The 24,359-nt window shown below is 39.9% G+C and overlaps 2 protein-coding genes across 15 annotated transcripts in view; one reads left to right on the top strand and one right to left on the bottom strand.

The window, feature by feature from the left end:
• Nucleotides 1-6,943, bottom strand: part of SPEF2 (sperm flagellar 2) — an 80,739-nt gene extending 73,796 nt beyond the window's left edge. For all 8 annotated transcript variants that reach the window (XR_005603907.1, XM_039567440.1, XM_039567438.1 and 5 more), the window contains exons 1-2: nucleotides 6,828-6,943; nucleotides 5,008-5,110 (exon numbers count right to left, since the gene is read on the bottom strand). Coding sequence is in view for 7 of the 8 variants with exons in the window: in XM_039567440.1 (XP_039423374.1) it covers nucleotides 5,008-5,110; nucleotides 6,828-6,885 (161 nt within the window). In the remaining variant the exon portion in view is untranslated. The remainder of the gene's footprint in view (nucleotides 1-5,007; nucleotides 5,111-6,827) is intronic.
• A 78-nt stretch (nucleotides 6,944-7,021) lies between these two features.
• The window catches only part of PRLR (prolactin receptor), a 155,421-nt gene continuing 138,083 nt past the window's right edge, over nucleotides 7,022-24,359 (top strand). For 5 of the 7 annotated variants that reach the window (XM_039566602.1, XM_039566601.1, XM_019283344.3 and 2 more), the window contains exons 1-2: nucleotides 7,146-7,370; nucleotides 9,145-9,229. The gene's annotated coding sequence lies outside the window, so the exon portion shown is untranslated. Of the gene's footprint in view, nucleotides 7,044-7,145; nucleotides 7,405-9,144; nucleotides 9,230-24,359 lie in introns of those variants that run through there. The other 2 variants (XM_039566600.1, XM_039566599.1) reach the window with 2 other exon arrangements.

Here is a 24,359-nt window from a genome sequence, read left to right on the forward strand (position 1 = left end):
TGAGGTCAGCCAAGATCCAGCATAATTCTACAGAAATGCCTAATTTTAGCTGAAGACCTTCTGCTATGTAGTGGTTTGGTCCAAAATACTCATTACTGTTTATCTGCTGTGAGATAAGAATTAGGAGAAATGCAAAGCAGGCACCAAACTTGAAAGAATATAAAGAAGTTTATTAACAGACCTAAAAGAGGAAAGAAAAAAATTATACCACCTTCAGAACTCTCCTCCTCCCCCCACCTTCCTCCCTTCTCCCACTGACAATGTAAAAAGACAACCCTTGAGATGTTCAGTCTGTTTACCACTTCCATAATAACCTTGTTTAGTCCATTTAGAAAGAGAAGTCTCTTCTTGCTCATGCTATGAAAACATTATCACAACGAGACAGCCACCCACTTCCAAATATTGTTCAGTCCATTCAGGAAGAGGAGTCTCTGCTCACGTGTGAGTCCTTTCCCCCGACTTGCAGCTTTTCCCGCAACTGCTTTCAAGGGTCCACTCTTGAAGTTTTTTGGGGTACAATTTTAAGGTTGAGCCGTTCAGAAACAAAAACAGAGGCCCTTCTCCTTCCCTGGGAGCAAAGGGTCTTCATCATCTTCATCTTTAGGACTATCTCTGGGAGCATCTCTAGGAACTGAGGTTTTCTCCTTTCCCGTTTGGAGCAAAAGTCCTCACCTGGTCCATCTCTCCCTGTCCAAACTTCTCATGAAATTACAGCTGCGTTAGCATCTGCCTATCTCAGCACAGGTGCTTTTGCTTACGAGTTGAACACTCCAGCCCCCATATCTTCATGAAATTACAACGGGTACTCTGATATATCATAGCTTCACAACAGAATTTCAGCTTTAAGCATCTCCTCTCTCTCTTCCCTCAGGTTTTCAGCTCTTCACAGCAGTAAAAGGGTTAATCCCACCTCGGCCTTGCAGCTTTGCAGCTGGAATGTTGAATCTTTCTTATCGAAGTGGAGAGGGGGGAGAGCCGAGCCACTCCGGCTGCCCATGGCAAGGCAGTGGGGGGGGGTTCCACGGGTGGAACAGGTCCATCGACTCCAGGATGGCCGTAGCCCGGCCCGGCCTGGCCCAAGCAGGGCCTGGCCGGGCCCGCTGGCCCCCACACGGGCCCCGCAGCCACCTGTCCCAGCGCCGGAAACGAGAGAGAGCTTGGGGGGGAGTTTGCCTATTCTTAAATGTGGATAACAGAGGTGATCACAACTTTAAGTGGCTTAGAGAATTGTCCATATTCAAACTGGCCAGCTGATAGGTTCTATCAGTTCCCAGAGGAAACTGTAAGCACCCCTTAGCAAGGACGTCCCTTCCGGGACTATGCTTGCTAACCTATGACATGCTAACACAGTATTTATCTTATTTCTACATGAAACTGTCCAGGAGCTCATGATTGTCACTCTAATTATTCCCTACGCACCTATACTGAACTGAAGCTTGCAATTATGGAGCATTTCTCTGCTATTGATTCAAGGTTAAGATGAGCCCTCTCACCAGAAGTCATCTGACATGCATTGAGAAGCTCTTTTCATTCTGTGAGGCTGACTGGCTTGTACATCTCCACTTCTCCTTTCTTGTACTCCTTGAAGAGAACAGCAGCAGTTGCAGTCTTCTGGTCCGTGGGACTCCTTCCCTCACCACAACCTTTCAAAGATTATTGAGTGGCCCAGCAATGGTATTGGCCAGGTCACACAGCCCGGGTGAATATGTGCCATCAGGTTCCACGGATTTGCACATTTCCAGTTTATTTAAATGTTCCTTAAACGGTTCCTGCTCCATGGGTAAATCTTTCTTGCTGCAGACTTTCCTGTACATCTCACGGCCTTGGGATACCTCAGTCTTTTGCATGTCCCAGCAGGCCCACATTTTCCCCAGCCTTCCTTTTGCTGTGGAGATACCTGTAAAAGCCCTTCTTGTTGCCCTTCTGCCTAGACACAAGACAAGACCTTTTCTTCATGAGGGCAATCATGTATATTGAAATAAACTGCCTGGACAGGTAGTGAGTGTAGTCTCCATCCTTGGAGGTTTTCCAGACCACACAAGGTAAAGTTCCAGATCACACAGGTGCAGACTTCCCTGTTAGCTTTTCAGGCACTTGGGATTTCAGAGTGTGAGTTTTATTTATGATAGGCATTAAGTATCTCAGCCTCAGCATGGCAGATATTCATTTGGGAATCTGAGAGGGAGGCTGATGAATGGAGCCATAGTCTGCCATCTTTTTGATGCAGGAAGACAACTAAGAATGGCCACCACTGAGGCAGGTCTTGGATCTTCCCTGCTCTCTCACTTAGAGGGCAGCTCCTCTTTGTCCTCACCTTCCCAGCCTGTTGCAGTGGGGATACTGCAACACGCATATATCAAACCAGGAGTCCCGTGGAAAGGAAATATATACGGACAGACAGATTCTTGATAGCTGTTTCAGAGATGTTTATTTCTCCAGCCGCATGGCCGGAGCTCTGCCCAGGAACTGTTCCAGTCATGGGACCAAGGGTCCTTCTGCCCGCGCAGGGAACACAAACCAACCAGTGGGAACGAGGCTGAGCAGGGGCAGGGAAACCCCGTGTCTGTGCCCTCAGGGCCCCTCTCCCAGGGCTACATGGCAGGGGAGGGACCCCAACACCAGCCTGTCCCTCCTAAGGAGCCTAGACCAAGCACGGCAGTGCACCAGTCCTGGGACCTATCCCACTGCCTCTCTGTGATCACAATGATTACCCAGCAACTGCTTAGAGGCCTCTAATTTCTTCTGTTTGATCCCCATGCTGCATGCATTAGTATATAGGCACTTCAGAGAGGCAGCCAGTTGTGTGATTTAAAAAAACTTTAGAATAATTCAGAGATGTGAATGCTTCTCCCATAATCCCGTCTTCTCAGCACTTCCTTAATTGCATGCATACATTTGGGGTGGGCAGCCTTCTGCACTGTTTTGATGCTCTTATTCACGCCACCTTCCTCTTGCTTGCCAGTCTAGGCCACCACTTCCTCTTGTTTGAAACTGATTCTCTCCATCACCTTCATTCCTAGTTTAAAGCTATCTTCACCAGGTTTGCCAGGCTGTTAGCAATGATTTCCTTGTCCAGCTTGGTCAGGTGTATCCCACCTCTTCCTAGAAGTCTTCCCTCTCAAAAGAGGATCCTATGACTATGAAAAGCAAATCCCTGCAGTGGACAGCAGATGCACAACCACTTGTTGACCTGTAGGACCTATCCACTCCTCATCAAGCCCATCCACCAGCACAAGCAAGGAAAACAAATACTTCAGCCCTCATGCTTTTGGTTCCAGGTCTCTGGCAGTATCTTTGGTGCCCACAGAGAAGAAAAGCAGGGATATCAGTGCAAGGGCTGGACAAGTCTCTGTAGACCTGGACTGAACCCCCAGCATGCAGCAAACCTCCCTGGCTAGCATGTGAGGTCAGCAGATGGCACTTCCATCTTGTGCAGGAGAAAGTCTCCCACTGCTATCCCCTACCTGTTCCTCATGGTGCTCCGGTGTGGTTTAAACTTCACCTGCTCAGATGTTTTGTTACACAGTGCCACCAGCACTCATCTGCTACCACCGCAATGAACCTGTTCTGCAGCAGTGTTCAGCAGGTGGAGAGGACACCGACCTTTCCCTCACAGAAGTCACGAGCTGTGTTTTCCTAACACAATTCTGCCTGCCTCTCCCTCAGTGCAGCTGTGGGTCCAGGTTCATGTATCTGCAGTGCCTCAGAGAAGATCTAGTGTACGGACCTCATTCTGCAGCAGCGTGACTTGATAACACAGCTCCTCCATGAGCACATGCCTCTGCAGGCAAAGCCACCATGTCACCCTGATGAAAGCACTCCCATCAGTCTGAGACTGGGAGAATTGACTCCTTTCACCAGAGGTAAATTCGAGTTGAGGCCTCTGACACTGAGTAGTTGCTCCAGTGGGTCTGGCTATCATGCCCTGTCATGCATCACCGTCTTCGCTTAGCACACATACACTGTCTCAGCAGAGTTTCTAATCATTTCTTGCACCTACTGAAGTGCATCTTCACTAAATGCACCTCCCTAATCAGCAGGGAACAAGATCTCAAAGCACCCTTTTACTAGGAACAATTGGGAGAACTTTTAGAAGCTGCCAGAGCTTGCTAGAAGAAATAAAAGCCTCCTGAAGCTATTTTTCCCAGCAACAGCAGGCACTCTGAGAGTTACAAGGGGTTCTCCAATGATCCCAGAAATTTCTGAGAGATCTAGAAGTCCTGCAAGCAGAGTTCAAAAACTGCTGTGCAAAACTGCTTTTTGTTGGCTGCTTTTATTAGCTGTGCTCAACCTGCTCTCCTACAATTTGGTGGGACTTGGGATAGAATAGGGTATGAATACACAACAAGTTCAAAGAACATAAAAGCAGAGGTTCAGAAGAAACAGGAAAATTTTGTACAGCCTGGAACTCTTGATGTACGTGTGTACCATGGTCTGACAAAACACAGCATAAGCCAGCCTCAGGAATTGCATCATCAATGTACCAAAGCTCAAGATGTCTCAGCTTCCCATTTTACACTTCTTCTTGATTATAGATATTACACCAGATTACTTCTAAACATAAATTCTTACATGATCTTCTGCCAGAGCTCCACTCAGAGCCTCATGTTTCTCCAATATTTTCATTTTAGTGAAGGTGCAATGGTCACCACCAAAACACAGCTCTGTATTCCTGGCTCTACACAGCTTATAGGCAGAGTGCCACTATTCCCAATCTTAGAGACATACTTGAAAGGCTTTTTGAACCTTTGGTCTAACCTGGTACTTTTGTAGTTACAATCAAAATGCATAATTATCTTGAAGAAGTATGATCAATTTCTCTGGAAATACTAAATCAATTCATGCATCAGACACATTCAGCTTTTGATTACTTAATGTTTTAAATCTCAGTAAGTTCTACATGTTTTTTCCACTTTGCATTAGCAAATCCTAGCTGATTTGTATTTTGTCTACTTTATGTAAGAGACCTGTTACTTTATATACTTTATATAGTACATATGTACTAACCTGCTCTTTGAAAATTGTTTAAAGTCATCCTGAAGACCGTATTTGTGAAGGAGTTCTCCTAGAAGGTAGCCAGTAGAAAATGCTTCTGGAAATGATCCTGGAACTAAATTTGGGGTTTTCTTGTTTGTTATGTTTTGGGGTTTTTTTTAATCAGATAATTAAAAGAATACAAATGTTAATCTTAAGAAAACTTGTTATTTGTTTATAACAAAACTAAATCCAAACTTTATTAAATAATTCAGAGGAATTTTAGGAGATTGATCTAGCAGTAATAGTTTTCAACTCACAAATAAATATACTTTCTGTGTAGCCATTTTGCAACATCAGCTTTAGATAGTAATTTCTAATTTGCAGTGGTAAAATGCAAGCATTGTCAAAATTGTCACTGAGATTGTGAAAATATCTATAAACTATAATTACTAAATTTTCCATACAAAATGTAAAGGAAAAAAAAAGCTAGCTCTAATGTGCTCCTCTTCAAACAATCACAGAACCATAGAATAAGCTGAGTTGGAAGGGACCCATCAGAATCATCGAGTCCAACTCCTGGCCCTGCACAGTGCACCCCAAGAATCACACCCTGTGCCTGAGAGCATTGTCCGAATGCTTCTTGAGCTCTGTCGGGCTGTGACACTTCCCCAGGGACCCTGTTCCAGTGCCCAACCACTCTCTGGGTGAAGAATCTTCTGATATCCAACCTAAGCCGCCCCTGACACAACTTCAGACCATTTCCTCGGATCCTGTCACTGTCACCACCGAGATCAGTGTCTGACCCTGCATTTCCCCTCGTGAGGGAGCCGTAGCTGCAATGAGGTCTCCCCTCAGTCTCAGCCACTCCTCACACAGCTTCTCCTCCAGACCCTTCACCATCCTCCTGGCCATCATTTGGTTACTCTCTAATGGTTTAATGCCTTTCTTACACTGTGGCACCCAAAACTGCCCCCAGCACTCGAGGTGAGGCTGCCCCAGCTCAGAGCAGAGCAGGACAATCCCCTCCCTTGCCCGGCTGGCGATGCTGTGCCTGATGCCCCCAGGACAGGGTTGGCCCTCCTGGCTGCCAGGGCACTGCTGACTTGTGTTCAACTTGCCATCGACCCAGAGCCCCAGGTCCCTTTCTGCAGTGGTGCTCTCCAGCCTCTCATTCCCCAGTCTGTCAGTACATCCAGGGTTGCCCCATTCCAAGTGCAGAATCTGGCACCTGACCTTCCCAGAGCTAGTGATTGCCCATCTCTCTAATTTCCTGAGGGTTTTGCTCCCTCCTTGCAGTGCCAGCACAACCCTTGCCATTCAAAACAAAGCACTACTTTCCAAACATATTAAAGTATTTTTTATTCTCTAGAGTCCTTATTAGCAGGTTGCGTTTGAGCACATTGCATCTCCCGAGAGCACCTGCCCCTTGAGGAGAATTAACTTCAGCTCGAAAATTTTCAGGCATTGGAATATATTGTCCAGGAAGGTGAAGGAATCACCATCCCTGGAGGTGTTCAAGAATTCTCTGGATCTGGCGCTGGGTCATGTGGTTTAGTGGTTCAAGGGTTACAGGGGCACTGCCGGGTACGCGCGTGGACTGGATGGTCCTGAAGGTCCCCTCCAACCCTGACGAACCTACGATTTTGTGGTCCCCGCCTTGCACACGAAGATTAAGAATGTACCTGCGGAGGCACGTGGCCGCGGGAGGCGGGCGGACCCGTCAGGGGAGTGGCCGCGGGCGGACCCCTGGCACAATGGCCCGATCCCGACCTCGGCCCCGCTGACCCCGCTGACCCCGCTGCCCTCGCGGCCAGGGACTGCCCGTCCCCGCCCAGCGGGGCCGCACTTACCGATGCGGCGGGAGAGCTTCACGTCCCGGTTCAGCCACTCGCACAGGATCTCGGACATGGCGTGAGGCGCCGCGGCCGCCGCCGCCGCCCGGCTCCGCGTCCCGTTGCCGCGGCGACCACGGGCGGTGCCCGCGCGGCGGGGGCGGGGCGCGCGGCGCGGGCGCGCAGGCGCGGGCGGGAGGGCGGGCGCGCGGGTGTCCCCGGGCGCGGAGGAAGGTGAGCGCGCGGCGGGGCGGGGCGGCCCCGGGGGAGGCGCTGGGCGGGCGGGGGCTGAGGCGGGGTCGGCGCGGCGGGGCCGGGCCCGGCCGAGCCCGGCGAGAGGGGGCGCGCCGCGGGCCCGGGTGTTGGTCCGCTTTCTGCCCGCTGGTCTCACGCCCTGCGGGGCTGCAGGCGCGGAGCTGCCGCCCCGGGAGCGCTGCCTGCCCCAGGGTCGCGTCCCACGTGTGTTTGTTTAAACAGCTACTTCCCTGTTCCGCCTCGATCCCGGCGCGGTCCGTGTTTGCTCGTGAGCTGGTGCGGGTGGTGCGGGGCAGAGACCAAAAGGTTGGAAATCAGGAGGAATTTCTTCGCAGAAATGGTGACTAGACGCTGGAGTGGGCTGCCCAGGGAGGTGGTGGAATCACCGTTCCTGGAGGTGTCTAAGGAAAGACTGGATGTGGCACTCAGTGCCATGGTCTGGTTGACCACGGTGATGCTGGGTCACAGATTGGACTCGATCACCTCAAAGATCTTTTCGAACCTGATTGATTCTTGTGATTCTGCGAAACGCAGCCTGGCGGGAGAAAGGGAATTAATCCAGAGTGATTTTCGCATATCGTTCTCATAAGAGCACACATTATTACTGTGTTGGCGCCGTGTGGAAAGGGGGAGGGAGAGCGAAGGAGTGCCGAGAAGAGCTCTGGCAGTCCAAATGCGCGCCGCACTTGCAGAGGGGTGTTTTCCAGCAGCTCTGTCGGTGTGCGGCTCGGGAGCGTCCCTGTGCCAGACAGCTGCTCGTCCGGGAGCCCAGCCGGCTGTGGAGCGAGGCTCGCCGAGAGACTCTTTGCTCTGCTTTTGTTTCCGTTGTCATCTTTGTTTTAGAGTCACACTCAAACAACCGTACGTGGTTCCAGTGCTTCTCTTTGAAGCGTGTGTAATAAAACTGTAGAGCATAGGGAAGAGAACTACATCTGGGAAATGCAGTGCGCGGTGTTGGTATTTAAATTGGCTTTTTTTTTTTTTTGTCACGGAAAAGATATTTTAGCTACTCAAGTTTTCAAGTGCCTTTCAGCGCACTCTAGAATTGTGAAGGATTCTTTTTGCTACAAAAGGCAGGAACAAGATGATCTATTGACTAATGACAGACAACAAGCTAATCGTAATTTTCAAGTGACAATTATCAACAGTGGGCATAACTTGGAATGTTACAGATTCTGTTCCTAGAGAACAAACAGAATTCCTCAGATTAAATCTGTGTACTTTGACAGAGGAAGTGCTTTAAATCAAATTAAATCCTTGAGAATAAGAATATAAATGTATAACTGACCAGGTGCTTATGCATCTTGAGAAGGTCAGTGTAGAGTTAGTGGCATATGAATGAGTGAAGTAACAGGAAACCTCAAGAAAGAGGAAGTACTTTTAGGACAGATATTTCAATTAATATTTATATTCTTTTAAAGATTCAAAGTTTTGCATATATATGAAGTTATAAAGATGCACATACTTCGGGGGAATAAAAAAGCTCGAATTTTTTATATTTTTATGATTGTATTTGTGGTGTGTGAATCTACTACCAGAGTGTTTTTCTGGTATGTCAGGGAGGAAAGAACAAACATTTTAGCTTCATCATGGAATTTTTCCCATGGCTCCAGCAACCAATGTATATGTATTTATGTTTATATACAGTTAGGTGTTGCTGCAAGTAGTCATTAACAAAGCTTACGTTGATTTAAAACATGCAAACCACAATTGATTTATATTACGTATAGAATTTCTTTCTGTTATCACCTCTTGATTGTGAAAGGCTGGTACTTCCTGTGTCTTTAGATATTTTTTTTAATAGAATGTATTCCTTCAAATTCATGATCTTATTCAGTGAATTTCTAAACTCCTGATTTTGTTTAAAACGAGAACGAGTTTTTCTGTCTGCTGGGATGACGTAATAAAATCTTACTCAGATAAGCTAGAATTATAAGATGTGACATTTCATATTTAAATTCAGTAGTGGGTCGCTGTTCATCTGTTTTAACTTAACAAATTAATGTAACTTTCTTTATTCTGAGAAGTGACGGGATAATGTATTAATGAAATTTTACTTCATTCTTCCCTTGAATTTAAGAACTTGGAAAGATGTCTGTGTTCTGCACTGTGAAAGCTGAGTCCAGAGAGCAGTTAAAGGAAAATAATTACAGATAACAGATAAAGTAAGTGTATGCCTTCTTCTACTCCTGCTGAAAACACCAGTATTTTTAAATAATAAGGTTGTTTATTTACAGTGCTCTCAATTTTTTACTTTTCTGCTAGGAATGCCACTGGGAATATCCTGGAGATTCCAAACTGATTTTTCACAGGACTTTGTACTTTGGAAAATGTAGATTTTTAAACAGTAATAAGGGGTTGTGGAATACATATAAATTTTTCACCTAAAAATCTGTCTTTATTTTAAACTTCATGCATCTTCTTGTGGACTTGCTTTGAAAGAGAAGAGGATTGTTTACAAGCTGAATTTGTAATAGTCACAGGAATAGAAGACATCAGGCAGCAATTGAATTGTCAGAAACTGAAATGTCAGGGATCATCTGTTACATTTCATTCCTTTTGCTTCCCTGAAAGAAACTGCACATATGATGAACAAAAAATCTATGATGTGACCAAGCCCATGGCTTTTTTGGACATTAGTTTTGAATAACATGGACATAATAGTGCTATAGAATAAAATGGGAAAATCCAGCTTTGAAGGTGAATATCAATAAACTGTTTATCACAAAAGGACAATCAAAATACTTCTAAATGTTGAAGATAATAAACTGAAGGGGGAATTAAGTAGAAGGAATTACTGCAACTTAATGCAAATAAGATGAAGAAAAGTCAAATAAAGCAGTACCTGAATTCTCAAATTAAATTGCATTTAGATTGAAGTTGTGCAGACAGTAATAGCAGTAAACTGATATAGAGTAATTAAAGAATATGTGGGTTCAGGAGTGCACCAAAATTTGTTTTTTCCTATATCAACAAGATTGTTTTTAAAAATACTAAAGTATAGTTTTTTTACTTGTGATGTTCTGGTTTATATTGTTTGTTTGGTTTTTTTTCTTTCCTGGGAAGTTACAAAGAGGCTAAATAGCCTCCACGTCTCCTAGGGCTTCTTGCCACTCTTCCCTCTCTAGTTTATTATTCATTTTACTTGATTTTATTTGAATCACAGAATCACAGAATATTCTGATTTGGAAGTTGGATCCACAAGCATCATCAAGTCCAACTCTTCAGCAAATAGACCATACTGGGATTGAATCTGCAACCTTGGCATTATTAGCACAATGCTTTAACCACCTGAGGTAATCTCAGGGTGTTTATCCACGCTGACATGAGCAAATGATCATGTCCTCTTTGAAACTTAGTTTTCACTTCATTTATTCTTCACAGATACTCCCCTCTGGTTATTTCTGGGTCCTCATGTCTGTACTGAGGACAGAAAAGGATCAAGCTCTAAACAAAAAAATCGTGATCTTGAGGTTTGTGCTTACCACATGTTTCCACAGGTGCTTGCTCCGTGCATTTCTCAGCTCCATGGCCCCTACTGGCTCTTAGAATAGCACTATGGAAACTCGTCCTGACTTCCAACTTGGTTTTCTCTGTTGCCACAAGACAGCAGTTATATTGAGTCACACCCCATGTAGGTCTAGTCTGGTCTCCTATCTCTAACAATGATCAATAACAAATTTAGGGGAAGAAATGGGGAGAAATCATAAACTAAGATCTGTTAGCATGTACTCCATTCCCATACAGAACATTCTCCCTGCCACCATTGAATGTGGCAAAGGACTTTATGCATTGACATAAGTTGATACAATTAACTTTTCCTTCCATGAACACATGCAGACTGTTCTGAATCTCTGTAAATGTTTAATATTGACAGTGGTCTGTGGTAAGGAAATCCATAATTTAACCTGGTTTTGTGTGAAAAAGTTAGATTATCCTTCGTTATACAAAGAATTTCATTGTTTTGTGTAGAGATTGCATCCTCTGCTTATTTTGTTTTCTTCAAACCTCTACCTGCTCAGTTTTTTTTAAACAAGGACTTTGGGCATCTGACTTGCAGGTTGAACTGATGCTTCAAGTGCTATCTTGCTTCCAGTAGTCGTTTAAAAGATGCATTTTATGTTAACATTTGCTGCCCATCTTTATTTTGTCTCAGTCTTGGTTGTGGGGTTGTGTCTCTGGAGAACTGTGGTTCCTATGGCATATTCTAATATTTTTATTATCTACACAAAGAATGCTAGGATGTGAATGTGCTGCACCAGTCCTGCAAAAAAAAAAGTCCTCCACTTCAAGCAGTTGCAGAGCTAACACTTGGCAATTCTAAAGTGGCTGCATACAATAGATATGCAAGATCTGCTTTTACTGGTTAAATAATCTCTTTATATTTTAAACAAGCATATTCAAATACTGATAAGAATATGTAATGAAGTCTGGAAAGTTACAGGTGTGCTGTGTGCAGGAGAATGTTGTGACTGGGTGCGTTGTTTTCTGTACTGCAAAATGGATTATTAGTATGTAGGTTCAGCTTGAGTAAATCTCAGTAAACTACTGGGCAAGATTAAAGCAGGAGAAGTGCAGAGAAGTTCTGGCACTATTAAGAGACAGGGCAAAGTCCTTCCAGTGTGAGCCAGTTCTATGGCTGACCGTTGTTATGATTCTTTTTTCTACTGGTACCCAAGTAATGAAAAAGACAATTCGATCTTCTTAAGCAAGATCCATAACTTTCTGGTTGTATCTGAGACAGTATGGTTCCATTTAGTTCAGTTATAGAAATTGCACATTTAAATCAAGGATTGAAGGATTTTTCAGCTTCAAGTATGAATTCACTATCTCCAGTATGATGTGCTTGGCAGAGTTACAATCTACTATGGCAGATAGTGGAATATGATACTGAATAACATTTGAAATATCGATGCCATCTGGCTTAAATTGTGAGACTACTTAGAGACTTATGAAAGCAGAGGGGGGTTTCATTTGTTTTTTGTTTGTTTGTTAGTTTGTTTGGTTTTTTAAAAAGCCACTACTGACTTTGACTGAAAGTATTTGGAGACATTTTGTAGCTCTAAGGTAGACAGTGCTTCTTAACCATTTCAAGCATCAAAACAGTAAAATAAAGCATCAAAACAGTAAAAGCTGAGTGTAAATGGTGGAAAGAAGAACCAAACTGCCAGACATATTAAAAATTCACATAAGCAAAACGAAAGGAGGTAGTAGGCTCATTAGAACCTCTCTGAGTAATGAGTACACACATGTCTTAAGGACACAGTAAATTACGTGAGAAATAGAGACTGGCATGTCGATACAGCTTTAAACAAGTGTGTGAAACAAAGAAATGGGGAATTAAAGACATTTTTATTTTGGAGAAGTTGCTGTTATGCCACTGAATTTCTTTACCCATTTCTGAGCATCTTGTTCTTAATAGGTTATTTTTGGGTTTATTACCACTTTCTTTACAGTAGTTTTTTTCTGTCAGAAAGTTGGGCATTTTGGGTTGAGGATTCTGTGCTTCCTTAGTGGGATAACAGCAGTTTAGCTGGGAAAGCAGTAGGCAAGGGGTAAAAAAAGTTGATGATTAGAGACTGGAATTGCACAAAGGTTCATTGAGGAATGTGACTGGTACAGGTAGCTAGCCAAGTAGAGGGTTCCATTAGGGCTGGAACAAAGAAGATAAAGGCAACACAATTTGCCTTAGTTCTATCGCTTAAACAGAGTCTTGAAATTCTGAGTCACTATTTCTCTGCCTTAGGAAATTGTATGTAAAACACACTGTCAGAAGATGGGTTTAGTCAACCCCAGTAATTACATATATCCACTCACATCTGTGTCACAATACAGTCAGAACTGAAATGATGTGAACATTTTTCCTGTAATCATTCTTTTATGTATAGAATAGTTGTATGCTTGGTGTAGATGAATGAAAGCTCTCTCCAGTTGTTTTTTTTTTTTCAAAAAATAAAGCAGTGAAGTAGTGAGTAAAGTTCAAATGGTTCGTTTTTGTCATGCACAGCTTAATTCATTTTTTGGCGTAGTGTTTCTGCATGATAAAAATCCAGTTAATAAATCAGATTTTTCTAGGCAGCTACAAATTGTAAGTATATAATTTTATGGATGGATTACTTTATATACAATGGTCTGAAATATTTTGAGTAGTACTTAGAATACTCTCAAGGTGTCATCAGCTATTATTTTATCTTTTTCATTCAAGAAATGCTCATTAATTGTGCACATTTGTCCTACATTCTTTTACTGTGGTTTTTGTCTAGCATTATTAAAGAATGTGTGTAATGTAACTAGAATCCTCTTGGAGGTTACTGAAATAAAACTGCTTTTTCTTTCAGAAACAGTATGGCTATTGTGTACTAACAATTCTGTTCAGTTATGTTTTTAGAGTATAACAGTAAGAATAGTGTGTCTGTTTTTGGAGTAGAGAAGGAATGCAAGTAAGCATAATGTAACCAAGTGATCTGGAATTTGGCTAGCGTTCTAGGAACGAATGCCAGCACTTAAAAGCCTTGGATAGCTCTTTCTTGTTATGTTGAATGAGAACACTGGTCAAGCATACTCTACATTAGAAGTATTCCTGGTAAAACATCAGGTTTTCAAAATTGTTCTTTAATCCACAGTACTTAGCTAATTAGGGTAAAACTGATGATGTGAATAGTTGAAATCAAAGTGATTTTGATGTAGCTAAACAAAGGAGAGACTGTGGGCTAACATGCCCAGTTGCTTCTTTTAACAAAAAATTAATGGTACATCATGGCACAGTAATGCTAGTACACAGAATATAACTTCTTTTCTATAATAATGATTTATCTTTCAAGTTGTTCATTTTTCTCCTCTTATGCCAGTATAATTTTGTTCTCAGGCTGATTCCAATAGATGTTTTCTTTTCTTCTTGATCCAGTAGATGTTTTCTTTGCTTCATGAGCGTAGGAGTTGCTGATAATGACAGGGATATTATTACGGTTCTGCTTAATGGCTATGGAAATACAGTTTTAATAAAACTTTGAATTATTCATAAGCAGTTTCTTATTTGATTACATGTGCTCTGACTAGAAGATTTAAACAGGAATAAACAGTCTGTCTTAAAATAAGTAAAATTCTGTAAAAAAAGTTTAATTTAATGTAGAGACTGAAAACAGGCCCTAGTGAAAGATGCAAAAAAAAAGTCATCCAATTGTTCATACTTTAAGCTGTAGCACAGATAAGCATTTTAAACAAATGACAGAAATTTTGCGACTTGTGTGTTGAAGCATTGACTGCCTTACTGTTACTGATGGATCACTTCAAATCATGAAACAATGTAGAAAATTCTGTGATTAAACCAGTAGTAAGCCTCTGAAACAGTGTGCTACTCTGCCTCTGATTTTCTCCAGCTGTTTTACTTATTCCCATTTCCAGGTCTTTTTGCTCTGTTGGTTCCTATTCTCTCCTGCAATCAGAATTATTCTTACCCATATATTTCTGTTTATTTCCTACTTCATATTTCTCAGGTCTTCACATCTGATGATGTGTCTTTCTTCTCCTTTACATCTAATGCTCCAACCCTTCTGTCCGATCAAGGTTTATACATGCATTTTGTTTTGAAAGTAATTTACACACATTCTGAATTATGTGTTACGTCAGGTTTCTAAAGTAGCGACTCTAATCATTCCCTTTTCATTCTCCAGAGTGATGGTAGATACTGTTAGAATTGTTCTTTAGGTTCAAATGGCAAAAATTTATCTCTTTTGTCCATTTGAGTCATGTGGAGGGAGGTAGGTCAAAATCCTTTCAGTGCCTTTTCTGCAGGCACTTTGTAAACTCTTTGGCCTATGTGTGTTTGGCACCTGCCATCTGGACAGATCAATCTCTTTGCCGATTACAGTTTTGAAATTCCTTCCCCAGAGGCATGATAGATATCCTGCTTCATCCCAGAGAAATGTTGTATGAATGAGATTTGAAATTAAAACCCAAGAAAATCATGGTTGGGCTGTCAAGCATCCATAAAAGCGGTTGGTGAATACACCAGCTTTAAAAAAACCTTATGACTAGACAGAATATCTGTTTGCTAAATACCTTGGGAAACCATTGATCATGTACATTCAAATTTGCATAATTATGCCCATGTTCATATGTAGCTTGTGCCTTATTCTGAACATATGCTTTAAGTTCTAACTCATCATACACAGTTTATGTTCTAAGTCTAGCACATCATGTGTTGCCTGGGTTTCAGAAGCTGTTTTTTCACCTTAGGATCAGCTCGTTGTCAGTGTGTTTATCTTTTTATGCAGAATGAGTGCTCCCAAAGAAATTGTATCGATTACAAGTTCTTTTTTAGCAGCAGAGGAGCATCATTTGTCAGAATGAATCATTAACAATAGTCGGAATGCACTCTTCCTGCCTCTTCTGGAAACCTTACTGAATTTGAAGTATCATTAATCTGGGTATATGCCTAGGTAGATGCATTTTTGTTGTCAGTGAGGAGGTGACTCTTTCTTCTTTTCAGTGGTAGTTACTGACAGTAAAGCTCATTCTGCCCTTTGTGTTTTTGTACCTCTCACGATACTCTTACTTCTCTTTGGCAATAACAGATGCGGATGCTAGGCTGCGCTATTCAAAACAGCTGTTTCAGCTGCAGTTACAATAGTGAGTACCTGCTGGTATTAGATGTTTTCTTATACAAACACTGCTAAGTTACTAGTAGAATTTCTTCTTTATTTGTAATTCTGTTCAGCAGAGGATTTGAAAATTTACTATTGCCTTGAATAGAATTCTTGCTCTTTGTAACAATTTAATAACTTCTTCTTTTCCATTCTAAAAATTAGAATTTTCATGTTTTCTGTGACAAGAATTCTCTTGCATGGTAATTAATAAGATATGTAAGTGGAGTCGATTTAATCTATGTTTTGGTCAGTTTGCCACTGGATAGCAGCATAAAATTCTTTCATTAAAGCTGATACCTGTTGCAGATACATGATCAATACATGCTGCACACATCAGAAGAATCTTACTGGAACAGAGTAGCCCTTATCCTCCACTTTGAGAAAGGTGCCTTTCTAAGATTTAAGTATACATTTTTGTTTTCTATGAGTATATGATTCTTTATTATCGTATTTGGAATAAGAAAGCTGTAAAAGGCAAGCGCAACTAAACTTATTTTAAACCAAATAAATTCTGTCCTTTGGTTTGAATTTTTTTTTTTTTTAACCGATTAATGCATGATATTGATTGAATGGGCCAGGTAAAGCACAGAAAAATAGTTCTAATTTTGAAACAAGAAATAAGCGTATCTCACAGACCTTACAGCTGATACAGTGTCAAATTAATCCTATAATTGTGTATAGGTTACGTAAATAAAATTTAATGGTATACTGTGTAGTATGAGACGTGGAACCTAAGGTGCACATAATTCTGTTTATGGAGTTACACAGCTGCTGCTTGTGATTAGCTGCCTAGGGAACCTGTGTTCAACAATCCTTTTTAATGAGTGTTTTTAACAGTTTGGGTTCCGTGGTAAAAGAAGAACCAGATATAGAATGTCAAATATAACTAAAATAAAAATAAATGAGGATTCATAATGTAATTTAGGTATAGATTATGTATGTGTGTGCAAGCACATGTGTATATGCTTTTAAATATTTTTTTGAAAACATTCAGTGATTTTGAAAGCTCTTTTACAAACAGTGTTCAGTGTTTCAAATGATAAAGAAAAAAGTAGTGATTGCTTTCTTACTGCTGCAGTTAGTTTCTTTCCCATAAAGTTACTTATTGCAATAAAAAATAAAATAAAATAATCACATTTTCCCCCTGAATTTTAAATGTAATTCATTGTTTTAATGATGTTTTTCTTCCATCATGACATTATTCGAAGTCAAATAACTATAGAAATACAACTTCTTTAAACGTTTTGTTGGTCCCTTCTAACTGAAATACCTTATTCTATTCTTTTCTGTTGTCCAGTGCTATGCATCTTTTGGATTTGTTTGTGCAAAAGGAAGAGAATGACTATAGCATTTTTATTAAATATCTCTTTTTATTAAATATCTTTGAAGTAGAGGAAGTAAAATTGTTTTCCTCGTGTGAGTTTTTGATACTTAGATAATTTGTTTCTTTTGTCCACTTCACTTCTGTTTTTGTGAGCTACTACTTCCAGTGTTTTTGTAAGATTAAAGTAGGTATTTCCATCCTGTGTATGATGTCAGCATGTAGAACAGCCTCTGCTAGAAGTAGTTTTTCAGTAATTGTAACTTCTGGTTTTGTTGAACCTTGTAATTTATTATACTCTGTGTCTCAATTACACAACAGAAACTTTTAAATATGGTTAGTTTTCCCCCTTTGTCTTGATAGCTTTTGTTTTCTCTATGATGAACATATCCTCAACAGGGAAGAAGACTTTATTGTTGATCATTCATTTTCAGGGAGGATCCCTTAGAGTGTTCAGAGTATGCAGGTGTGGTTCAGCCATGGTTTATGATGCCATAAATTGTAATGTGGATTTTAACAAGCAGAAAAAACCCGCATGTTTTGCAATGTGATAAACTACAGGAAATTCAGGACAAATAATGGAATAAATGATGTAATTACTAAATAATGGAGATGTCAAATCTGTATAAGGAGTTCATTAACTGCAATTACAGTTTGGCTTAGCAACAGATATTTGGAAGTATTTGTGTTATTTAAAGGAGGAAACTGTTTGGAGTTGAGGGACATTTTGGTTTTAATCCAAGTCCAGTCATAATCAGTAAAATACATATGATAGAGATATAAGATGAATGATAATGCTTAGCAGAAATTCTTACAGAATTCTGTTAATCTATTGAGAGTTCACTTGTCCACTCACTGTGTAATGGTCTGGGCTGAGGTACAGTGGCCATAACCTTTAAGCAGACCATTTAGAAATTTATGCTGACTTGTAGTGGTGATCCATATTTTATTTTTTTGAAAATTAATCCTATCACAAGGTATTGCTGTTTCCCAGTTACCCTGGTGAGAAAGTTATAGTTGTCCTCTTCATCCACAATGAGATGTTGACCCTGTCTGGCTGCTGTCTTGTCACCATTTGGAATCTGGGTTATTTTCATGTAGTTGAAGGACTTGTCTCAGTTTCTAAGCTCGTTGTCAGAGTTGAAGCATAAAGCATTAAAAGGGAGAAATGGAGAGAGAGAGAGCAAAAATCTAAATTATTTAATTTTTTCTTTTGCATGTATTGTCCTTGTATGGATCAAGAAGTTCTTAAGACAACCGTAGATACTACACCATATTATTCCTTTTGCAAGCCTTATTTACCCTTATGTTTTAGATAATCGGGTGTAGTGTATATTCCACATACATTCTATTTACATTCTTAATGCTGTAATTGTAGTTCTCTGGAATAGTATTTCAGAAATAAATGGAGTACTAATTCAAGCCCTGTGGTGTGAAAGTGCAAAATTGCTAAAAATAAAAATAATAGAAAACCCACTGTCCTTCCTACAGGAGCTCCATTTCAGGCCCTAGCTGAATCTTATTAGTATTTCTCCAGCCTCTGCTTCTCTTATGATCCTGACTTCCTCATCATCAACTGATGTTACTGTAATTTTTACTGATGTAAGTACTCAGGAAGCATACTAGCTTTATTTCTACAAAATTTATTCTTGTTTTCTCTTATGCAAAGCCTGCTTATTGTCCTTTGCATTTCTTCCTGCTATCCCTCATCTTTGTAAATTGTCTATTTTCTCAGTGAAGAGAGGATTTTTTTCCACTTTACTCAGTTGAGATTCCATTTCTTTTCTTATGCATTTAATGCTTCAGAAATACTAGAAGACCAAAAATTCTTATATATCTTAATCGGTCTGTAAAAGTCACTTATTTTCCACAAGGGTTCCATATTAGAGGCACCTGGATATGGCACTTGGGGTGATGATGGTGGTACTCTGTTGACAGTTGGACTGAATGATCTTGAAGGTCTCTTCCAACCCTGAGGTTTCTGTGATTCTGTGATGTTAGAATGAGTTTTACATCAGGTCTTGGCAATGTAAATCCTAATCTGAATATATAGGATACCTCCACAAAAGAAAGAAGGCAATGTGTGAGTTTAGGAGAAATAATTTTACCCTACAATTATAGAGGGTAGCAAATCCTATCAGCAGCTCTTTAGCAATCTGCTGATCTACAGTAGCTGGAAAAAAAATACTTACAGGGAAAATATTATGTGTAAAGTTTAACTGGTGATCAAAGAAGTTGAGCTTAAGGCTCTAAAATGTCATGCTTACGATTTTGTGAAGTATTTTTATAACTGACAGCTTAAAAATGCAGGTATATCGCAGTTACAATTTTGTTAAGGTAAACAGAAATTTGCTAGCAAGTGGCTTAGTGGACCTGGATTTATCATGATGTTCTCAAAAACTACCAATGTATGATAAGCACATTCATTATGTAATATGAAACACATGCATTCTGTATTGCTGGCACGCTGAAAGCTTGGAAACATTTCAACAGCTTCAAGGCAGCAAGTATGTAAAGCAGTAAGATAAAATCATTGATAATCAAGTTCTAGACAGAGGTTACACCACTGTTAATGAAGCAATTCTCATTAAAGCAGTTTTTCTGCATAGGACGTGCCTCACAGAATAGGAATGACTCTTTCCCAGAGAATGTAAGCAGTGACTAGTAACCCTGAATGTGAGCAAATTGGAGGAAGAGGTTCTGATTAATTCTCTTTGGGGAAAAAAAATCAGCATTTTCACTACAATCTTAGGTGTGAAACTGTGTGAAAAAAACCCAATAGAATAATAAAATAGATGAAAAACAGGCGTTTTAGTTCAGAGTCCATTCATAAGCAATAAGAAAGTGTATTGAGAGAGAAAAGAGAATTAAAGGAAGTGAGGTCTATTTGTTCAGCTGGAGAATGTTGATATATTTCCTTGCTCAGTCCTTAAACTGACACTAACCTAAGAAGGATTTTATGATGAGGTATTTTAATGGAAAAATAACCATATTTGCTATACCTATATCCCAGTCACATAGACTTAGAGGCTTAAAGTGACCATGTTTTTCGTGCCCCAGTAAGATACCTGTTTATACTGTTACAGCTTCTGTGCAGAACAGATATATAGTAATTGATTGTTGAGATACAGTGTAATCTACTTAAAGTATTTCTATTTTCTTCTAATATTTTGGCTAGAGTACTGTAATACTGAACGTGAAGATTTGCTTTCAGTCAAGTTGTAAACTTGGGAAATTTTTTTCATATATGTGAACAGTTTTATTTTTATTCTTATACAATTTAATTTTTTTTAATTTACAATTTAAAATCAGGTATAATATGAAATTCTGACTTTTTGAATTGTGGGGGTTTTTCCCCCTAATTCAGGAGCTTGTTTGTTATTTAATCCATTTCATGCTCAGTTTTTAAAGAAAAGAAAATCAAATGGTATGACACAAAACAGTAGTCCTTGCAACAAAATGCCAGCTGTTAAATCATTAGGAACCAGTCTGACTTGACATTATGATCAATATGCTGGATCTCATTTGTGACAGGTGTGGTCCTTTTGTGGCTTGCATAGGAGATTATATGTTTAAATGAAGTAGAAAATTATACATTGTAATTTATAGCTATTGCTAGTAATTACTGTTTATTGCATTGCTGTGACTCAGAAATCTATTTATGATAGGAGTTAAATACAGAAGATGCTGATGCCTGAGAACATGTGTGAGGTGAAGGTCAAACCATATTTTCTAATTTGTTGTTTCTTTTTTAGTTTAGCATTTGACTTTAAACATGTTTTATCTGTAGCAGCTCATCAGTTGATGTAACTTGGGATTAATTCTCAGTGTTCTATGCACAGCTGGATACTGAACTATCCATTCATTTTATTGTCCCTACAAAAATAGGGTGCAGTCTATCTTTTAACTGAGGGACAATCTCTGAAATCACAACAGCTTAAACTAGCACTTGTAGCAGACGAAGACCATATATTTGTTGTTGCCTAAACTGTGCTGCTTTGGTGGTCTTGCCAAGCAGCCTTTTCATTGGTCTAAAGCCTAGTTTGTTTGTTACAATTTCCTAGAACCATAGAACAGTTTGGGTTGGAAGGGACCTTAAAGACCATCTAGTTGCAGCCCACCTGCAATTGAATTTTTACATCATTCGATGTGGATATGGTGTTACCATCTTTCAAAGCTGTATTCTTTCATTTTAAGTTAGACTGCAAGATGTTTTCATAAAAGAAGTTAAGCTATAAGAGAATCATCAGTCTAGTTCTCTCCTGTTACTTTTTGTGTATTATCTCACTTTGATCCTATTCTGGTCAGTCTAAAAGAGTATTTTTACTGTATACAGCCTTTAAAATTTTACCTGTGCTTTTGCTGTTAAGTTACTTTTTAAATATATCTTAGTTTCTTAATTTCCTTTGAATGTTTTCAGATGAAGTGCTGAATTAAATATTATTATGAATAGATATAGTTTTATATATTTTTGGTATGGTTTTTCTTGGTTGCTTTTTGTTTGCTTTTCTGAAATGAACTCTCCGTTTTTTTTTAAGAATATGAGCTTTTTTGCACACATACCATTAAATTTTGGAAGCAGATGATGTGATTATAAAGACAAATGCATGTTTACGTCATGGTGGGATTTTTTTTAACATTGGTAGATCACATGTGTAAATGTTTTCAGTATTTCAGAATAAATCTCAGTGAATATATCTATTTTTATGTATATATGTATCTGTGTCTATGTAAGCATATATAACTCGTATATACATACATAGTGTTACACATTTTATGTTAAGCTGTCTCTTTATAAAATGTAGCTTAGTGTTGTGAGAAAATGCTCACCATTAACAATTTGCTGTCGCAAATGAGTATTTTATATCACTCAAAGAATCGCCAGCAAAGGTGCTGGCCCAAGCAGGTTTAATATTTAAGTGAAAATGTAACAAAGTTCATGGGCAAGGTTCATTCTACTTACTCAATGATTAAAGCACACACAGGAAAAATTGAACTAGAACCTAAAATCAATCAACCTAAAACTAAAACTAACCAAAAAGCATCTACGTGTAAGCTGGGAAAGGAAAAAGGGCAAGGATAGGAAAGGATTAAGGATAAAAATGAGTAAAGGAGACACTCCTATAGAGTCACAAGATTTTGACTAAACCACTTGGCCCAGACTTGACCAATGGTTTAGGCCTAAAGGTTTTAACAGCACTTAAACGTAACAGCACACTTACTAGATATTTAAACAATCTATCAAAAGATTCTATAGAATTTACTGTAAGCATAACAATATTTCACCTCAGGCCTAACTTACAAATCTAAGTTACTTAACAATCTAAGAGAGCAACATTCGTAGTACCTCTGCTTTAGCTTATTCACACTTGTACACACGCCGACCTGAAGGTGTATGTACAAGGTAATCGCTTGTGAAAAACTTCCCTCAAGGTCAGGGAAATACTCACATTGGATACTTTTGCATCTTCTCAAGAGGTGAAGGGCTGGGCCTTGAGGAGTGGGGGTATCAGCCCAGGATCCATTGTCATTGTTCACTGGTCCTCCGAGTACAGCAAACGTGCTGAGAGGTGCTCCACTCAGAGGAAGATGCGATCGCAGACCACTGCAGGCCAGGAGAGCGGAGAATCATTTATGAGGTTGCAAAAGATCTAAGATCATCAAGTTCAACCTCTGACTGATCACCACCTTGTCTACTAGACCATGGCACTGAGTGCCGTGTCCAGTTGTTTCTTGAAGAGCTTCAGGGATAGTGACTCTACTACCTCCCTGGACAGTTCAATCTAATGAATTCCAGTCAAACAATCCGTTCTGAGAAGAAATTCCTTCTGAAGAAAGGTTATGCTTAGGACCACTGTATCTAGGATCACAAAAGAATTGGCTTAAGTTATAATAATCTTCCATCTTGGCCACAATTCAGGTTGGTAACTTCAGTGACAAAAACGTTGTTTGACTTAAGTTGTTATTCAGGCAAGAAAAATAAGTTTCTAAAGTGGTTTGTGTTAGACAGCACAAGTTCCTGGGAGCAGACAGTATTTCTAATAATCTCAAGAGCTTAGTCCAGGTGCTGTTTGTCAAGGCTGAGGCCTAATGAGCATTTCTGAGATCACAGTGCAGCCCAAGGGGCAGGGAGCGAGGGGAATGCACCATCACACTTATTCAATGTTTTTGCTTCCTGCATAAGACATCCTTAAAAAGATACATTTAAAGAAATGAAAATGGGAATGACATGCAACTTGCAATTACTTTTCTTGGCCCTGGGAGAAAATCTTTATCTTCAATTCAGCAGTAGTCACTGTCAAAAGAGGAAAGAACAATAATATTGGAAAGGGAAAATTAATTTTGAACTGGCATAAGAATCTGCTTATTTTCCAACTAGTTGAGGGTTTTTTTAATAATACTCTATTGATGTTGGGAAAGAAATAATGGCTTCTACTGTCTTTTAAATATTTTGAGCTATTAAGCTGGTACGAGAACGACTTGGTACTGCGTAATTTAACTGTGTATGAGGAGAACAACCTGCTCTAAGAGATTATGTGCTGTCTGTTAATTACTTCTTCCTAAAGTGAGGTATATGATTTTAAAATCAAGGGGAAACTTGATGCAGACACAGCCATAAAAAGTGATGATTTTCTAAATTAGTAGTGAATAGTATACCTGTAAGACTACTGGGTTAGCCTCTGAGGAACACGAAAAGCATTAGTAGTATGTCTTAAACACTGAGCAAAATGTATTTCCTGCCCTCCATGCACACCCTCCCCCAATCACTGGAAGTAATATTCCTGTCAGACAAACACAGCCATGCAGTCCAGAATGACTAGATAAATAATTGGATACAGAAATACAAGTCAATACAATGAGTTGCTATTGACTCCCTTTACTCCTTATTCGCATGAACAAAGTAGATGGCGATTTTGTATTCTAGTGGTCAGATCTAAATGGCTTTGAGTGATGTTTTATTTATAGAGCACTTGGTTGCCTATAAGGTGAGTTGAAGTGCAAATTGTGATCAGGATTAAGACTGACTTTTTCATAGCTGGTAAAATAGCATCAGTAGCCAGGTCTGGATGCGTGAATAAAGTATAGACTAGTAAGAGGAGTTTTGCTGCTGTACTTCAGACTGTCCCCCATATGTGATGAGTCAGAATTTGTTCTTGGAATCTGAAGAAGTTATGTTTGTAATTCTGGAGTCAAAAACAAATTGGAGAGCATCATGACAAAATCTCAATCCATTAAGTATTTGGTCTTGATTTTGAACAGATGTATCAATGTGTGAGTGGACCATGTTCTAGGCAGCTGCCTCTTAAGACTTAGGAGCATTTTTGGAGT

Source organism: Corvus cornix, chromosome Z (genome assembly GCF_000738735.6).
Source record: "Corvus cornix cornix isolate S_Up_H32 chromosome Z, ASM73873v5, whole genome shotgun sequence".
Taxonomy (NCBI): domain Eukaryota; kingdom Metazoa; phylum Chordata; class Aves; order Passeriformes; family Corvidae; genus Corvus; species Corvus cornix.